Source organism: Lepidochelys kempii, chromosome 19 (genome assembly GCF_965140285.1).
Source record: "Lepidochelys kempii isolate rLepKem1 chromosome 19, rLepKem1.hap1, whole genome shotgun sequence".
NCBI lineage: Eukaryota > Metazoa > Chordata > Testudines > Cheloniidae > Lepidochelys > Lepidochelys kempii.
In genome coordinates, this window is record NC_136398.1 from 15,278,001 (window position 1) to 15,298,388 (window position 20,388).

A 20,388-nucleotide genomic window follows, 5' to 3' on the forward strand; every position below is an offset into this window, starting at 1 on the left:
TTCCCTCCCGACGCAACCCTGACATGTTAGATTTACTATCGTAAGAGTACAGACACTCTTCATGATACGGAAACATGTCTAAAAGAGAGACTAACACATTTATTTGAGCATAAGCTTTTGTGAACTACAGCTCACTGCATCGGATGCGTTCAGTGGAAATGCATGGCATGCAGCCGATGAAGTGAGTTGTAGCTCACGAAAGCTTCTGCTCAAATAAATGGGTTAGTCTCTAAGGTGCCACAAGTCCTCCTGTTCTTTTTGCAAATACAGACTAACACGGCTGCTACTCTGAAACCTGTTTAAAAAGAGAGGTTCACAGGAGTTTTAAATTCATAATCTACCACAATCATCTAAAAATATTTTCATTCCAGCATTATTAACTTATCGTGAAGGTTTTCTACCTCCACACTCCCTGAAAGCTTCACTCATCAACTACTCTTTAAAGAGACTAAGACAAACTTCGTAAATGTGGCCTGTGGGTCACGGCAAGCTAGCAGCTCACCAGGCTGTTTCCAGCTCTAATACTATATTAGATATACTAAATACTTTATTACTTTCCCATGCAGGCAATTTCTGTTGCCACAGAGATGTTATGAGACTGCAAATGGCAGTAGAGATGGGCTGCAGGACTGGGAATGGGATGGCAGATACGCACGAGAATCTCTGTAAAACGTGATCCATGCTGAGAAGTTAAAGAACCCTAATATAACACGAGGGGGAAAGCTTTCCTTACCTGTTAATTTTCTCTCTAAGATCTTCTAAATCAGTCCAGACACTTGGTGCACATAGTTCTTCGCTGACAGTAGACAGAAAGCAGACACTGGGACTTTCTGGTGATATTATCCCCTGCATAAGGGTTGCCAGCTCTCACAGCTCAGCTGAATCTTTGAAAGCAGTTCACAGTATTATTTAAGTGTAATATAAAAATCGCACACCTTGAGACACTGAAAACTGCCATTTGCAAAACCACTGGAAATGCTGAAGAGAGCACCAATCTTGAAGGAAGGGATAAGGGCTGGCATAGAAAGTCTTGAAGCAAAAAAAGGGACAAAACGTTTCTCTCCAGCTTCCAATGCCAGTCCAGATTCTTGGGGCCTGCCAAAGGAGTGAAGTGCCATATAGAGGGGACAGCCTAATGCCTCTTGGCTGCCTGCAGCACAACAACTGGCTGATGCCTGAACATCAGCTTGTGAATATGAACACTGGAGAACACACATGCCAGGTAGCTGCCTTGAATAACTCTAGTAGCAATGCTTCCACCTAACTTCCTAGCGAAATATACTGTGAAAACAGAGGGAGCTGCCTTTGTTGTACTGAAGCAAGCTTTCCTGACTAGAAGCTTTATCCACTTGAAAAGAATGGATTTGGATGCTATGCTGTTTTCTGCCGCCTTCCTCCACTTCCATCCTTGTAGGACTGTGGGCTTGTCTACACGTAAAACATTGCAGCTGCGCCACTGCAGCGCTTCAGTATAGACCAAGGGTTCCCAAACTTGGTTCGCTGCTTGTTATGGGGCCACTTCCCGCAGCTCCCATTAGCCGGGAACAGCGAACTGCGGCCATTGGGAGCTGTGAGCGGCCGTACCTGCGGATGCTCAGGTAAACCAAGGCGTCTCATGGCCTACCAGGGGCTTTCCCTGAACAAGCGGTGAACCAAGTTTCGGAACCCCTGGTATAGACACTACCCATGCTGATGGGAGGGGTTCACCCATCGGCGTAGGTAATCCACCTCCCTGAAAGGCAGTAGCCAGGTCAACAGAAGAATTCTTCTAGACTTAGATCTGTCTATGTTGGGGGTTAGGTCAGTTTAACTATGCTACTTCGGTATGTGGATTTTTCACACCCCTGAGCAACAGAGCAGGGTCAACCTAACTTTTTAGTGTAGACCAGGCCTCAGACAGAGAGGCCTAGCTTCTTTATAAAATGTTAAGACTGGGGTAGATGGACAATAATAATTCAGCCTGATTCAGGCAGGATGTAGTTAACTTCAGCATGAAACACAGAACTGTTTAAAGAATGGACTATCTTGATAGAAAAGTCAGGTATAGTTCTTCACAGAGCACGGCTTTCAACTCTTATCCTCCTTGGTCAGGAGATGGCAAATACGAACAAGAGAGCAATAGCCTACGGGATATTCTTCTTCTGCCGCCTCCTCCTCCTTCTGTAGGTCCAAACTAAGGAACAGGATGTAAATTTAGTACAGTATTTTAGATCCAAAAAGGAAGAAGTTGTCTGAATACAAGTTTTGGCTTTTGGCAACCACTATATCAAAATCTAGCTACATCTCGGTTTAAGTACATCTGTGTTCCCTGAAGGCTGATGAATGCACCCGTAAGATGCTGGTGCTCATTCCTAAGTCTAGACCATTCCGAAGCAACTCCAGGATGTTGGCTATGGAGAAGCACATCGAATCCATGGTTCATCAATCACACCAGGGACACAATGTTCTCCAGATCTTACAATCACGGGTTGATATGGAACATATGCCTATGATAACCTTTACTCAAAAGCCCTTTCTTCCAAGAAGCATCCTCTCAACTGTGATGACCTAAGCCTAAAGAAATCTGGATCTTCATAACAAGTAGGGTCTTTGTGCCAATAAGTCATCTGTAGTAAGCAGGTGGATCAGTTTTGTATTGACATGCATGGACATTTCAAGACAGACAGGACATCTTGATTAATCTGAGACTCAGAAAGGTGTGCAGGAATGAGGGTTCCCAAGGATCTGCCAACTCTCTGCAGCACCCTCCTTATGGACCAATGTGAAAAAATGTATGACAGCGTGCTGGGTGTATTTACCTCTAGAACTCACATTCATAATCATGCTGTCTACCATTCTGTTGTCTCCTTCACCAAACACAAAGTTGGTCCAATAAAAGGTATTACCGCACATACCTTGTGTCTCTACCTTCCTGTGGTCATCGCATCTACTTGTGGTCCCCTTCACTACAACAAATCCACCCAAAGCTCTCTCAATTTTTCACTCTCCTTTACATATTTGGGATCAGTTTAGCCAGGTCACTGTGTTGTATTCTGGCTAGGTGAACAACAGATAAGTTAGATGGGTGTTTTTCCTGTTCGTACAATCAGCAGCTAGTTTGCCTCGGCCATATCCTTTTTCCTCATCAGTTTACCTACGTGATGGCAGTCAAGTTCTCAAACTGCATCTCACTGGAGCTATTTTTGAACGCATGGTGAAAGCACAGAAGAGCAAGCCTGACTGCTCTTACATCTGGAGAAGATTGAGCCCATTTCAGCTGAAGACAACATGGAAAGGATCTGCTGTTATACTTTGTGTTGTCGGTCTCCCATTTAAGAACATTCTTGCTGGGTGCTTAGCTGCACTCCCAGATGTATTAACATCTACATCAAGGTTTGCATACTTCTCTCGAATCAGTATTTAGGCATCTAGTTCCTGAAACTAGCACAATCTGGAAATGGCTGTCCTCGCTGTCCATTATAATTTGACCCAAAGTCATCCATGTAGAGGTGAGTGACAGCTTCAAGATGATGCATACAGGTTGAATACTATGTAATACTGAAAATAGTTCCAGGGCTGTGAAATGCTGGGAACATGAACACAAGTGCCAGAGCAGCATTGGGCATAAGTATCTGTAGACTCATCTGAGCAGACACTTCAGAGAATCATAGAATCTCAGGGTTGGAAGGGACCTCAGGAGGTCATCTAGTCCAACCCCCAGCTCAAAGCAGGACCAATCCCCAATTTTTGCCCCAGATCCCTAAATGGCCCCCTCAAGGACTGAACTCACAACCCAGGTTTTAGCAGGCCAATGCTCAAACCACTGAGCTATCCCTCCCCCCCATTCATTTGGAAACTCCCTCAAGGAAACTACTTTACTTTAGTTGGTACAATTAGATTGAACAAGGCTGCTGAAAGTTTTGAAACTGAACTCTAACTATGGATGATGATGCCTAATAGGCATTGATCTGATGTTATATGTTCCCATGCATGAAAGGAATAGAATAGCCTTCCTCCTATGAAGTCCAGGGATGCCTGGTAAGTGTACCTTCATTACTGCTATAAGGAGGTGGGTAGCAGTGTCCAGGTACCTATGTCCTCTTTTCTGAATGAAGGAGGTGCACTTGAAGCACCCCTTCCAGATGAACTGTAGCTGCTTTACCAGGGAATATGATCTGGTTTCTTAAAACTGTGCTTAGTGTAACTGAGACAGAAACTGCCATATATATGTTGTACCCTGCAGAAGGCTGAAGTTTTTGTCTGCTTTCTACAGCTTTAACTACAATGAGCTTCCTTTTGAAAGGCCATCATTGTACTCAGTGACCTCCTCTTCAAATATCTTAAAAAACACTTTTCACAAACATGCAGAATAGCAGGGCTTGGACTTAAATGCAGCTGAAATCTCAGAGAACAGCTGGCTAATTCTACAGATTCTCAGCTCTTGCCCTGTGAAGGGAGGTGGAGATAGTGTCTGGTGGAAGGAGTTTGAGTGGGTGTTTCCAAGGGTGGCAGGAAAGGAACAAGATATTCCTGGCCCTCTCCATTTGCACAGCACATCAGTCATGCTGTTCTCAGACTTGCTTCTAGCCTGGCATCGAGTGAGTCAAACTCACAGAGCTCTCAAGTGGAGATGTGACTTTGGTTGTCTGTTTGCCTTATCAGAAATAAAGTAATTTATAGTGACATATATTCTTCGTGCTACAGTCCACAGATCAGTTACAATGAGCAACTCCAGCCTGTTTGCTGCTTGGGGACAGAATCTGACCCATCCGTCACTGAGAGCAGGGGAACGTGCTGTCTCCTGAATTTCCTTAGTTATTTTCCATCCCCCACAGCTGCAGACAGGTTCAAACCTTGTCTGTTGCAGAGCTTGTCTTAAGAAGATTCCAAAATTTCAAGGGGTTTTCAAGAAAGCTTTCTGATTCAGTCCAGAGAATGGATTCCAGAAGGAGAATGCACAGCACCCACTAGCTGGAACACAGTTCATTAACGTTTCAGAGAATGGTTCCTTCCATGGATAACAGACCTGTCCTGGTTGCAAGAGTCAATGAATCTGACACGGTTTTCATAAAAACTGGGAAGAACACCATCGGCCCTAATAGAGAGATTCGCCTCTCTTGGGTACTGCCCACCTAGGAGGGGATGAACACTTACATGGCAGAAGTTAGACTAATAGAGCAGCTCCTACACCCAGAAATCTCTCTCTCATCGTAAGTCAATTTGGTTGGCCGGTGACTGAGCTCTTTTCATCTGGAAACAGCAAATTAAGAGCTCTTCAGCCTCTATCAGGACCAAGGAGGTGAGCTGAATAATATCTTACAAAGCTGGGCAAGGTCCCTAATGTATGCATTCCAACCTTTTCCACTGCTCCCCAGGACAATACAAAAGACAGGAGGGAGAGAGTGGTGACACTGTTTATTCCTTTCTGGCAGAAGAGGCTATGCTCTCAGGTCTGAAGACCCTATGCTCTCAGGTCTGAAGACCCTAGCACTGGATCTTTGGACGTCTCCCACAGAGGTCTGTTATTGTAAAGTTAATTCTCCACCCAGGACCAGACACGTTTAAAATGAATACTTGGAGGAAGTGATTATTGCTGGCATGGACCCCAAAAGAGATGTCAACAACAAAAACTTATTCCAGTGGCTGGTGCAAAGTCCATAATTTAACTGCCAGGTTAAACCAAAGAAACAGCCTTGATATCCTTCAGGAAGGTTTCACTGTGGGTGAACAAGAGTGTCCAAGCATAAAGGTCATATCTCTGTAGTATCATGTTCTCAGCATGTCCAGGAAAAGGAAGTTTGTACAAATCGCAACATCAAATGCTTCCTTAGGGCATCAACTTTATTCCAACTCCATAAGATCAGAGAGCATAACATTGGAAACTCTTTCTGCTCCTTATGGCACTACCCAGACAGATACCCCATAGGAGGTGTTGTACTTCCTATCCATTAGAGTAGGCCTCCCAAAGACTACTATTTCCAATCACGAGGTTTTTTTTATTTGACATTGCAAGCTTTCTCTAATGAGACCCAGTATTATACTTTTAATTCAGACAGATAGTCCTCAACTGGCATAGCAAATCACTCCTTAAGTAAAATCAAGAAATATTCTCTTTTCAGTTAAGCATCCAATTCCAGTCCTTAACAACACTGATAATCACAGGGCAAAAAAGCCACATCTCCTGTACTGAGACTGGAGAGAGAGCCAGATGACCATCAATATTTAAGTTCACCAAGTTCTGCCATTTCCTTTCTTTTTGGCAGAAGTTTTAGTGCCCAGGGAAAGATGGAGGAGATAGATTATTTATAAAGAATCTTGGTTTGGATGTCCATATTTAAAGAATACTCTGAAACCTTCCCTGCCAGTGACTGACAGGTCTGATCCTGCCACTGAACTGCAAGCAGGTGGAAATATGCATGGTACTGGCTCTATGGATCTTATTAATCAGGGAGAAGACATTTTCAGGTAGCTATGGATACATATTTCTCTGTATCCATTACTCTGAAACCTGAAATATTTCTATTGTCACTATGCGTGCGTGTTTACGGAAGCACAAGTGTGAAAGACAGCAGCAGTAGCAAACATCACTCTGGGATTCAGACCTAGAGGTACTGTTCCTAAAAGAGGGGTCCAACTAGGGGAGGCAAGGATGTCAACGGCTACCTAAGAGAGTCCAACTGCAGACTCTGGAAGGGATGAAGGGTGATGGGCTTGAGGCCTTGGAGCAGCTGGGACACCAGGAGACATGCCTAAAGAAAGCAGATTAAGGCTCTTTAGCAGTCCCTGGTGAAGGCAACAAGAACAGTCTCTGGAGGAGAGAATCCACCCTGTTCTGCATAGGTTACAGGCTCTTCACTCCACTCACTGTGGATATCCTGAGGAAGGCTGTTTCTATCCTAACTACAGTTTGTGGTCCCCCACAAAGTGCTGCAGAGGCTGCTGCATGCTGCTGTGTGACTAGAAATCCCTGTAGGCGTCCAAGGCCTGCTCTATTCTTTGCTTTGTTAAGGTCTCTCTTAACCAGCTGATACTCCACCTGCTGAGGCAAAAACAATTGAGCGCTGAGAGCCAGCAAACCCCATATATTCAGAAGATATTAATAAAGTCTCAATGCATTGTCTCCATCTGTTGGCAGTGAGGAACCTCCAGACACCTGGATTGGTAGAGAAGATCGAAGAGAAAAACCCAAACAAAAAGCTTTATTATAACCAAGTCTTGACCTTAAATTAAACTGTATTTTTATACTCCTGATCTACTGCTGGTTTTGGCTCTGACACGGATATTAGTTTGGGTGTCCTTCCCCTTCCACAAGAGATTTATTTTCACCTTTTCAATTAAAATAGTGAGAATCTAAGAAATAGTGCTTCAGTTACAAAAATATTTGAGCGTATAACATTTTAGCCTCATGTAAGTCATATTCATATACTAGGCCACAGCTCATGGCGCAGACATGTTTGGACGAGGTTTGTTGATATGTCTGAGATACTGTTTTAAGTCCTAAAACTCTCAGAGAGTTTCACCTACACATAAAGCTAGTGTCATAACACACCTTGTCAAGAGGTCATAGGAGAAACACTTGGAACAAACTGAGGCATCATAAGCTTATATTATGTCAATGTTATAAAGTTCAGATTTGCGTAGTCTAGTTTCTTCTGCAACAAACATCTGACATTTCTAATCAGATTATGCACAGTTAAGACTCCCCCTTCTTAATATTGCTTTTAGCCGCACAGATTTATAATCCCTTCAAAGTATATGGCATCTTTTTCGATGCCTCATAAAAGGTGCTATACAAATGAGGTCCTTTTGATTAAGATATATTTCCTTTTGGAAAGAGTTAAATGTAAGCCAGATTTTACTACAGGTCTAAACACAATCACAAACTCCATTTGGTATAGCTTCCAATTTTACTTAGCAATATATTCTACTCCAAAGTACAATGTGTAATTGGCAGACAATGGCACCAGAAACTATTTTTGAACAGACCCCTGGAAACATTGGCTGCTGGACACATTAAGTAAATCCTCCTCTGGTCTTCTGAGCCAAGGATATTGCATTTTATACTGACATATGTTAAGAAGTGGGAAGTTACAATTAGGAGTTAAGAGCCACAATAGTGAAAGCCCTACATTAAATATAGCGCATGTTTTCAAATAGTATAATATAAGGTTGCTACAAGTGTAAGTAAATAGATGAGGCTGCTATCAAAACATAAAAATAAGGTTGACATATCGAAGTACTAGTTCCCATCAGACAGTTTCGGATCTGGTTATTCACAATATCATTACCTTGATCTGAGTAGCTGAACTGAGTGCACCAGATATGTTCAATGGACATATACTACCTGTTGTCTAGCTTGCTTGTGCATCCTCATGTTCCAGTGAAATCCAAGTAGTTTGAAAAGGCAGTATAGAACTGTGGCGTGTGTCAAGGTGTGATGGCAAGAGAGGTAAAGAGTTCAGCAGTGAAATAGTTAAAGTGCATACGTTCTGAAAAAGGCTCTCTGTACTGGCAAATCTGCTTCAGGTGTTATCTGCTTAGTTTACATTTAAAACAAAAAACAAAAAAACCCTTACTGCCATCTATGCAGATCTAATGGAGCCACAGAAAAGAAAACTACTCTTATTTGCTTCACGTAGTAGCAAGCTTTCCAATGAGGCTCTGCTTCCAGAATTTTATTGTCAGTGGTTAGGTACAAAACAGAAACAGATATCTGATTTGGACATAACAGAACTTGCAGAATTGCAGAAAAAATAAAACTTGATTTGACTGGTCAGTGAGTCCCATTTTATATGCAAGACATTGAAGGAGAATATAAAGCTAATTACACAGGTGTCAAATTTCTGCAGTGTCCTTTCTGACCATAACCATACCTTAAAAAACAATTAATCTTAATAAAAAGAAAAGGAGTACTTGTGGCACCTTAGAGACTAACCAATTTATTTGAGCATAAGCTTTCGAGAGCTACAGCTCACTTCATCGGATGCATCCGATGAAGTGAGCTGTAGCTCACGAAAGCTTATGCTCAAATAAATTGGTTAGTCTCTAAGGTGCCACAAGTACTCCTTTTCTTTTTGTAAATTCAGACTAACACGGCTGTTACTCTGAAACCTAAAATTAATCTTAATAAGCTCCAACACAGGCCCACAGTTAGGACTGTGTGAATATTTCCACTACAAACACTGGTTTTCAAGTGTGTAGGTTTCATTATAAAAATGTTTTCTGAGGTGATTCTTTGCATCAAAGCTTTTACTCAAGAGATTAATACCACATTTAAAAAATAAAACTGGTTTGATCATTTCCAAGTCATTAAATTATGAACTAAATATATGCTTTACTAATACCAATTTGTACTCGTGAACCCTAAAAACATCTTGTATAAAGAAATTTCGAACAACAAGAGAACATTATGGGCCACTAGATTACACAGCATATGGGCTACCGAGAAGTGCAGTCTTTCATTGACTGTTTGCGAGGCACACCACCAACACAGGGTTTATGAATTGGCGACTAGATGCATGCTCTTCAGCCTGCCATTACAACGTTTTTGTTTTAAGCAGTAACATTTTTTTTGAAGGCTTTAATACCAACAAAAGAAAAGGAACAAAAGTTTACGGTTGTTACACAAACCAGCACGAACAGGAGCAGATTTAGAGTGGATCCTTGAATCTAGGCCTAGCGTTCAAAAGGGGCCAGAACGTAGATCAAGGACTAGTCCAGGGGTAGGCAACCTATGGCACGCATGCCAAAGGCATGATTTTCAGTGGCGCTTACTCTGCCCGGGTCCTGGCCACCGGTCCAGGGGACTCTGAATTTTAATTTAATTTTAAATGAAGCTTCTTACTCATTTTAAAAACCGTATTTACTTTACATACAACAATAGTTTAGTGATATATTATAGACTTATAGAAAGAGGCCTTCTAAAAACATTAAAATGTATTACTGGCACACAAAACCTTAAATTATAGTGAATAAATGAAGACTCGGCACACCACTTCTGAAAGGTTGCCGACCCCTGCACTACTCTGTCCAGGAAGCATGAGACTGGGCTGCCTAGGTAGGAGGAAAGGTGAAGGAACCCTTTTGGGCTGAGGAAAAAAAGTAAGGGGGAAGGTCCTCAGAAATTACACTGGATCCGGATCTCGTTTTGTCTTAACCCATGATCAAGCAAAAGCAATGTAGTTCACACTTTTCTTCAATTACCCTACAGTGATTTGGTATTCCAGAGGTCCCCAACCAGTGTTGCAACATCTAGGCACAAATGTACCCAAAGGCTTAAGTCAGTTTCTTTGCCTTTGTTGGTCTGTTATTTGAAAGCAGCTTTTTCAAATATCAACTGTATGAAGTCACAATAATTCAGCAGCAGTTTGTTTCCTTCTCTAATAAAACAAACGTGTAGGTTTCTATTTTAACTCAATGCAACTTTATAATTACTGATATTAAATGTGCTTAATGCTACCTGAGATGTGTTATTTTGGCATTTTCTGTTTGCCACTGATCAGATAAGTCTCCTGTACCTGGCTCACTTTAGCAGAGTCCTGAACATGTAATCTCACTCATTATTGAACAATGTTCCTGTTAGGCTAAGTGAGTCAGCGCCTCCAATCAAGTAATGAAGTAACATGCTACCTCTGGGGCGACTCAAACCAGTGAGTTAGATGTGACCACTGGAAGGGCTGGGGAAGGAAAGAGGTGGATTATCTGTGTGAATAGTTTACCTGTTGTTGAGAATTGTAGTCAAAGAGTCCCACAGTTGCTGCTGCTGAGTCCACAGGTACTTGAGTGCCGGAGTAATCAAACTGAAGCGGCTCCATGCCAACATGCTCCATGGGATCCAGGGGAACACTCTGGGATTCCATGTTGGAGAAATCCTCCACGGGCTTGGCACCATTAGTGCTAGTCAGCTGTGCTAAGCCCTCAGATCCGTTCTGGTTTGGACCCAGAAGATCCACTTCGTTAGCAGAGTTCTGGCAGTTACCAGGCGTACGGCTACACAAAAACAAAAAGTTAAGTGTCACTAAAATGTATCTGCTCAAAAAGATAAACTGGCAACACCTTATTGGCAATGTTAACGTCATATCAGTTAGCATCACTAACAGCCGACCCTAGTGCCAACCAGAATTATTGGCAGGTACTTTTTAACTCAAATGCTCTGAAAAGAAACAGCTAGATGTGGTCAAGTTAAGCATACAATCCAAGTATGCTACCAACATATTTCCTCTGAAACAGTTTCTTTCCTACAGATAGTTAAACAAATGAGGTCATATTAATATTTATTTTATCTAAAGATCTGTACAGATGAAGACATCTGACTGCAATGAATTAAGCCATTTTAAAAAAAACATTCTCCAACATTTCGGATGCTTTCCTAGATGCTTATCCTTCCTCCTAACAATGTTGTCATTTTTGCACTTGGCAAACAGCATGCATTTCAAACAGAACTGAAATGAGCATAGTTGTATTTAAATAATTTTATATAGAACCATTTGATATCTAAGTATCTTGGTACATGTTGATCATATAATTTAATGAATATTTGTTAGCTAATTATGTTTACTGCACAGCCACTGATTTTGGTGAGCCCCATCAAAATATAGCCTATAAACAATTGTCAGCAAGAGAAAAATTTAAAAAAAACATCCCCACATTTAAACTCCAGGACACTTTAAATAGGCCCAATTTGGGAAACAAAACCCATGATCTCTTTACCAAGCAACCAATTTGTCACATTATGAGAATTTAGAATATAAATTTAATGAACCCTTACACTGAGTTTAATCAAGATTTAGAAATGGGGAAGTGAAAAAGAGAAAATGGTTGTTCAAAGCCTGTATAATATTACAGGCATTTGTCTCTAACATCTCCTATCATTTCTACAGGAAGCCCCCGCCCCCCCCCCCCCCCCCAACCCTCCAAAATAATAAAAACATCTTCCTTCAGATTAGGATCTCAAACACAATAAGCATTACAATTCTGCAAAGTGAAACTGGCCATTCTATTTTGAGCATAAAGCAAAAATCACAATCACATACAGTAAGAAAAACAAAAGCAAACGTTGGCTCTGATTCTGGGCTCCAATGTGGTTCTTTTAGAGTGCCAAAGCAACATAAGCAGCCCACCTGAAAACCATCAAGTGCAGGCCTGGCATAATGGCCCTGTCATGCCCTTTGAGGGTTGTGCACGGGCACTGCGAAATCTGACTATTCTGGGCTGCCAAACAGCTCTAGAAAGAGATGCCGCAGCGTGCATAAGATAGAGCAGTTCCAGAATCATGCCAAACCCCAGACCAGACTAGAATCCTGAAGGTGTAACTCATGTGCTATGCCACCTAAGCAGAACACAGAGCCTAGCCCACTCAATTATCAATTTTTAGATACTCCGAGCTATTAACACCACAAAGATATGTTATAAATAGGTGCTGTACACCACAGAACTGAAATACTGACTTAGAGAGAACTGGAGATAGCCTCTATAAAGCCTCGAGCCTCTCAAACTGTAACTACTCTAGCTGTATGCTGAGCAAATCAGATTTGGAAAAGGTTTGTAGTAATTCACTGGGTAGCAAGAAAAACAAAAGGAGCTGTGACTGGTTGAAAAGCTTTTGGACAAGACTGCTCTCCTGTGATGACACATCACCCCTCTAAAACAGAGAGCTAACATGGGAATTGGAGATTCCCCACATTATCAGAACAGACAGCGAGATGGTAGTCTCCTGGCAGATCCAATCAGCGGACACATTTGCTCACACCTGTATAGAAATGGGTTCATGAAAGGTCCACTGATATACTCTGAAGTGTTCCCCCACCCCATTTATAAAAAGCAATTTTCTGTGAAATGTGTATGCAATTCCACTCCTGTTTTAAAATGCTTTTGCTGATATTCAATTTATAATTCATAAATGTTTGACCTACAAAATAAGCTTCTCCTCATTTTGCAACTTGCATTTGTAGTTATAAGGAATCCAAGAAAAGGAGATCCCTAACTCCACCACTTGACTTGACTTACTTCAATGGACCCTCCTTCCTGAACACTTCATTAAAAAAAAGAAAAGAAAAAAAAGAAAGATTATTTTGGTGCCAACTTAAACCATTTCAGTTGTTCTCCCTTCTGAAGTCAACTATCATTATGTCCCTTCCTATGGTTGGTTTCTAGGTCAGGAGAAGCCAGTCATGACAACAGTTCTAAAAACTGATAGAATTAGAATTTTTTCAAAAGGTGTGTCATCTTTGCAGAGCTGCTAGGTAATTATTCCAACCAGTTAATGCTGCTGGTCTACAAATCACCTCTTAAAACATTCCTAAAGCTCCTCTCATAATATCTGAATTGCATTATGCAAGGACTGGACTGAAATGTGGAATGGTTCATAGTAATCCTAAGGCCAATGGTTTTTGATCAATTGTTAAAATGGATGCATTTCTCACAGCACCTAATATTTTATTTTATTCTATAGCAGTTTTCATTAGTTTTGAGAGAGAACACGGCATAGCAAGTAGGTAATTATACAGTAACACACACACAGTTTAACGGCCCAAATTCCAGGAGATTCTACAAATCTACAAATGTAATTTTTTAAAAGTTAGACGATGGTCCACAAGCAAGGACAATATCTAGGGACAGTCTCCCGCAGGGAAATAGCTGACCTTTTCATGCCATTGCATGAAATGTTTAAAAACAAATATATAGTATGGAACCAGTCCTGCACAGGTCAATGGACGGACTAAAACTAATAGGTGTTCTCCATCTCTAACTTCTGTAATGATTCCCTCCGCACAGGAAAAAATGCCTAAGATGCCATGTCAACTCGCTGTCTCAACACACACATTCCTGAGCCAAAAAACAGTCTTTTTGGCATTGCCACCACAAGGCTTATTATTGGATCAGGACTCCATTATGTTAGGTGCTGTACAGACAGAACAGAAGACAGCACTCTTGCAGGATTTCCAACAAAATTAAATGCAACACAAACTAATTCACAGGTAACAAAGCATATACCTGAAATCTTTGACATCTGCATCAATCCCATTTTGTACAGGCAAACCATTGGTCTTATCCATCACATCTCCCTCCTCCTTTAGATCTCCTAATTTATCGCCATCAAATGTGCCCTTATTTTTCTTATCACCTTTATCATTTTCATCATTCTCTGCATCCCTTGGACCCTGGAAAAAAATATAGCATTTTAATGTATTCATTTTGAGATCAAGTTTACTTTTTTCCCCCGGGGATTTCTACCTTAATAAATTACAAAGTTAAAGGGACATGTCCCCTTAAAAAGTCATTTTTACTTGTAACAATAATAGGTAACATTTAACATTATCATAACTGGAAGCAATTAGGGAATGAGTATTTTTTTCTTTCTAAGTCTACTTTGTGTATTTTACAACATTACATACAATCAATTTAACAGTTTTCTCTATGTAGTAAGTCAGGGCCTGATTCTGTTAACACATTAAACATTTACTTTAATGAGTAACATTTTCAAGAGCACTCACATTCTATTTTCAAAAGTGACTAGGCATTTAGCAGTTTAAAGAAAAGGAGTACTTGTGGCACCTTAGAGACTAACCAATTTATTTGAGCATAAGCTTTCTTGAGCTACAGCTCACTTCATCGGATGCATACTGTGGAAAGTGTAGAAGACCTTTTTATACACACAAAGCATGAAAAAAATACCTCCTCCCACCCCACTCTCCTGCTGGTAATAGCTTATCTAAAGTGATCACTCTCCTTACAATGTGTATGATAATCAAGTTGGGCCATTTCCAGCACAAATCCAGGTTCTTTCTTCCCCCCTCACCCCCCCACAAACACACAAACCCACTCTCCTGTTGGTAATAGCTTATCTAAAGTGACTTTCAATAAGACTTAGGTTTCTAAGAACCTACAGTCACTTTTGAAAAATGGGACTCATTCTTTTTAAAATTTTGCCCAACGGGACTACGGACATAATTAAAATTACTCTCATGCTTATGTGTTTGCAATGGGCCATACTACAGTTTCACATATTTGTGTGTGGGGAGGGGGGCGATGTCTTCAAACTGCACACAGAGAAAATATTTTCCACTAAAGAAAGCTGCATTCATTAACAGTCTACTACTACAAATAAGGGAAAAGTAGTTCACACATGACACCAGTGGTGCCTGAACCCCATGAAAACGATAGTAAGTTTCCATCCTGCCTTACTACAGGATTATCTATTGGGAGAACCTTGTTTCATATTTGAACTAGACATTTTGTGTTTAGAAAGTAAAGTTCTTCTGATGCCACCAGTCAGCAAAACAGCATTTTTATTAATTAGCATCACCAGTAGAACTAGGAAATGCCAGTTCAGTTATGGATATGAATTGGGACCAATCCTGCAACCTTTACTCACCCAAACAGGACCGTCAAACAAGCCTATTGGTTTCAGGAGTGACCCTCATTCTCAACTTCATTTCACAGTTTAAATATGGCAATAATAGATAGTTATTCCGCACATTAATAATAGTGCATTGAGCTTCTTGGTGTATGCAGTGTTGTTGTAGCAGCATCAGTGCTAAGATTTTAGAGAGAAGGTGGGTGAGGTAATACCCTTTATTGGACCAACTTTCTGTTGGAGAGAGAGACAAGCGCTCACTAACAGAAGTTGGTCCAACAAAGGATATTTGCATCTGTCTACATGGCTCAGGATGTGAGGGAGATTTCCAAACCTGAGCCATTCTTTTTAGGTGGCAAATCTGAGAAACTGTCCCAGATTGAGCTGTCATCAGAGGACTTCTGAAACAATTGAACAGTAATAAGTTACCAGGACCAGATGGTATTCACCCAAGAGTTCTGAAGGAACTCAAATGTGAAATTGCAGAACTAACAACTGTAGTCTGTAACTGATCATTTAAATCAGCTTCTGTACCAAATGAGTGGAGGATAGCTAAATGTGACGCCAATTTTTAAAAAGGGCTCCAGCAATTATAGGCTGGTAAGGCTGAATTCAGTACCTGGCAAACTGGTTGAAACTATAGTAAAGAACAAAATGGTCAGACACATAGATGAACAGAATTTGTTGGGGAAGAGTCAACATGGTTTTAGTAAAGGGAAAATCATGCCTCACCAATCTACTAGAATTATTTGAGGGGGGTCAACAAGCATGTTGACAAGGGGGATCCAGTGGATATAGTGTACGTAGATTTTCAGAAAGCCTTTGACAAGGTCCCTCACCAAAGGCTCTTAAGCAAAGTAAGTTGTCTTGGGATAAGAGGGAAGGTCCTCTTATGGATTGGTAACTGGTTAAAAGACAGGAAACAAAGGGTAGGAATAAATGGTCAGTTTTCAGAATGGAGAGAGGTAAATAGTGGTGTCCCTCAGGGGTTTGTACTGGGCCTAGTCCTATTTAACATATTCATAAATGATCTGGAAAAAGGGGTAAACAGTGAGGTGGAAAAATTTGCAGATGACACAAAACTACTCAAGACAGTTAAGTCCCAGGCAAACTGCGAAGAGCTACAAAAGGATCTCTCAAAACTGGATACATAGGCAACAAAATGGCAGATGAAATTCAATGTTGATAAATGCAAAGTAATGCACATTAGAAAACATGATCCCAACTATACATATAAAATGATGGGGTCTAAAGTAGCTGTTACCACTCAAGAAAGAAACCTTGGAGTCATTGTGGAGAGTTCTCTGAAAATATCCACTCAATGTGCAGCGGCAGTCAAAAAAGCGAACAGAATGTTTGGAATCCTTAAGAAAGGGATAGATAAGACAGAAAATATCATATTGCCTCTATATAAATCCATGGTACACCAACATCTTGAATACTGTGTGTAGATCTGGTCGCTCCATCTCAAACAACATATATTGGACTTGGAAAATGTTCAGAAAAAGGGCAACAAAAATGATTAGGGGTATGGAACAACTGCCATATGAGGAGAGATTAATAAGTCTGGAACTTTTCAGCTTGGAAAAGATGACTAAGGCATGATATGACTGAGGTCTGTAAAATCATGACTGATGTGGAGAAAGTAAAGAAGGAAGTGTTATTTACTCCTTCTCATAACACAAGAACTAGGGGTCACCAAATGAAATAAATAGGCAGCATGTTTGTTTTAAACAAAAGGAAGTATTTTTACACACAATGCACAGTCAGTCTGTGGAACTCTTTGCCAGAGAATGTTTGGAAGGCCAAGACTATAACAGAGTTCAAAAAAGAACTAGATAAGTTCATTGAGGATAGGTCCATCAATGGCTATTAACCAGGACGGGCAGGGATGGTGTCCTTAGCGTCTTTTTCCCAGAAGCTGGGAATCAGCGACAGGGGATGGATCACTTGATGATTACCTGTTCTGTTCATTCCCTTTGGGGCACCTGGCATTGGACACTTTCAGAAGATAGGATAGTGGGCTAGATGAACCTTTGGTCTGACCCAGTGTGGCTGCTCTTATGTTCTTATTACCTTAGCCACCTTATCTTTCAATCATATTGGGACAGTTTTCCTTTAAAGATAGTAAATTACATTCTATGAGTTTGGAATTGTAAGGACATGTATGAAGAATCCTCTGTTTTCATCATAAAACACCACTTAGACCATTCTCCAACATTAGATTAGTTAACAGTTTCCCCGCTTCCTTCAAATTTTTCAGATTTCTAAGTACCTGTCAGCATCCAAGCCCCACTTCTTTCTTATTAACAGCCAGGGCTCAACAAATTTACCAGGCACCTACTAATTAGGGGCTGACAAAAAAAAGAAACTGACAACGTTTGTGGACGATACCAAGCTGGGAGGGGTCACAAGTGCTTTGGAGGATAGGATTAATATTCAAAATAATCTGGACAAACTGGAGAAATGATCTGAAGTAAATAGGATAAAGTTCAATGAAGATAAATACAAAGTACTCCATTTAGGAAGGAACAATCAGTTGCACACATACAAAACGGGAAAAGACTGCCTAGGAAGGAGTACTGTGGAAAGGGATCTGGGGATCATAATGGATCACAAACTAAATATGAGTCAACAGTGTAACACTGGTGCAAAAAAAAGCAAACATCATTCTGGGATGTACTAGCAGGAGAGTTGTAAGCAAGACACAAGAAGTAATTCTTCTGCTCTACTCCACGCGGATACAGACTCAACTGGAGTATTGTCCCCCATTCTGGGTACCATATTTCAGGAAAGATGTGGACAAATTGGAAAAGGTCCAGAGAAGAGCAACAAAAATGATAGCAAACATGATCTATGAGGGTAGATTGAAAAAAACTGGGTTTATTTAGTCTGGAGAAGGGAAGAGTGAGGGGGTACATAAAAGGTTGTTACAAGAAGGAAGGAGAAAAATTGTTCTAGTTAACCTCTGAGGGTAGGACAAGAAACAACGGGCTTAAATTGCAGCAGGGTGGTTTAGGTTGGAAATTAGGAAAAACTTCCTATCAGGATAGTTAAACTCTGGAATAAATGTCTAGGGAGGTTGTAGAATCTCTCATTAGAGGTTTTTGAAAGCAGGTTAGACAAACAGCTCTCACGGATGGTTCTAGATAATACTTAGTCAAGTCTTGAGTGCAGGGGACTGGACTAGATGACCTCTCAAGGTCCCTTCCAGTCCTATGATTCTTTGGAATGAGGTTCTCCAGAAGGATGCAGAAGCTATGTTCTGATGGGAAACTCAGAACAACTAGTAGGAGTGAGTACAACACCTGATATGATAGATGAGGCACCTGTGCTCCACCATACCCCTCCTGTATCAACCCTAACTAGTAGATGTCTGGGAGTTTTAGAGCTATTCCCTCTTGGCAGTTTGAGGGTGTAAGATTTCTTCCCACTGCAGTGGGATGGGACTTGAATATACCTTTCTCCCTCCACACAAGCGGGAGTGGGGGGGCGGCGGCTAGTTAACAGGTAGTATGAGCTGGCTGCTCTGTTCCCTTCTTTGCCAGAAGTGCATTGTGGGGAGCAGCACACTGGTCGCAGAAAAGAGAACAGTCCTTTAATAAATTCCCGCTATGTAATGTCAGGCTTCAGAGTAACAGCCGTGTTAGTCTGTATTCGCAAAAAGAAAAGGAGGACTTGTGGCACCTCAGAGACTAACCAATTTATTTGAGCATAAGCTTTCGTGAGCTACAGCTCACTAATGTGCAGTGATTTTTGCAACACTTTTGAAAACAGAGAACAAGTCTCATAGCAAAGCATGCTTTACAGAATATTCAAGAACACCAGCATTTAGCCAAGTATTTTTGCACATCATATTTCTAGTGTCTCAATATGGCAGGTGTGTTCACCAACAGGATCAGAGATGGCTGGCCATCTCACTCCTGCTGTATTTCTTTCTTCTATATCCCATTACGTAAGCATGAACAACAACTAAAACGGTGGCTTACCCTTTTTGACATGCTGGTGGATACAACCATAACACCCACAAGAGGTAGAATATCTGTCTTTAGGAAGGAAGTAAAAAACAGCAACAAATGGAGGGGGAAAAAAATCACAGAAACCCAAATTTCAGAATCAGGCACACTTACAAATCCTCCTTTTCTGAGACAGGAATCCCCAGGAGATGAGCTCAACACGTATTCCACCATGCTAACTCCAAGTCCTCCGCTCTCTGACCGTGGCGACAGCACCGAGTTGACATCACTGTTCACATGAAAGCCTTGACCAGGTCTTCTCTGAACCATTATTGGTTGAGAAACAGAATGATCTACAACACACACATACACATATCTTTAAGATTCATTATTAGTAGTACTACCTTACAACGTCGTGGCCCCATTCACAGACCATGGTACAAACAGAACAGAAACAGTCCCTGACCAAATGACTACATTTCATTAAAAGTCGATGGGATGTTGCAGCCTACATCCTATTTTCAAAAGTGACTTATGCCTTCTCTATACTACACAATTAAGTCGACCTATGTTAGGTCGACTTACAGCCACTGCTGTAATTACTGCGTTTTTTCATGTCCACACTATCCTCCTTCTGCCAGTGGTGTGCGTCCTTACCAGGAGCACTTGCACCAACTTAAGAGCAGCAGTGTTGGGGGATGAGAGCCCAGGCTCTCAGCTCAGTAAGAAGCTCCCAGCTGGAAGGGCACAGAGCGGACAGGTGAAGTAAGTAACAGTGTTTATACAGACACTGCATCAGTCTAACTACATCAACCTAGAGCGCTACGCCTCTCCCGCAGGCGGAGTTATTAGGTCGGTGTAGTGAGGGGACTTACATCGGTGGGAGCAAGGCTGTAGTGTTGACATTTACAGAATTAGGTTGACGTAAGATGCTTTATATTGACCAAACTCTGTAGTATAGACCCTGAAAACTTTATCCTAGAACTCATGGTCTCTTGGCTCAGCACACCCTCCCGTAGGCCATGCAACGTTTTGATGGGGGAAAGAGGCAGACTGGGGTAAATTTTACTGGTGTCCTTTCTGGAGCTAGAGATCTGT

General features: G+C 41.2%; 1 protein-coding gene across 8 annotated transcripts in view; it reads right to left on the reverse strand.

Annotated features, from left to right (window-relative positions):
- The window catches only part of PUM1 (pumilio RNA binding family member 1), a 131,453-nt gene that overhangs the window by 53,274 nt on the left and 57,791 nt on the right, over window positions 1–20,388 (reverse strand). For all 8 annotated transcript variants that reach the window (XM_073317830.2, XM_073317831.2, XM_073317829.2 and 5 more), the window contains 3 exons: window positions 19,465–19,643; window positions 13,972–14,138; window positions 10,698–10,968 (listed from right to left, as the gene is read on the reverse strand). In XM_073317830.2, the coding sequence (XP_073173931.1) occupies window positions 10,698–10,968; window positions 13,972–14,138; window positions 19,465–19,643 (617 nt within the window). The remainder of the gene's footprint in view (window positions 1–10,697; window positions 10,969–13,971; window positions 14,139–19,464; window positions 19,644–20,388) is intronic.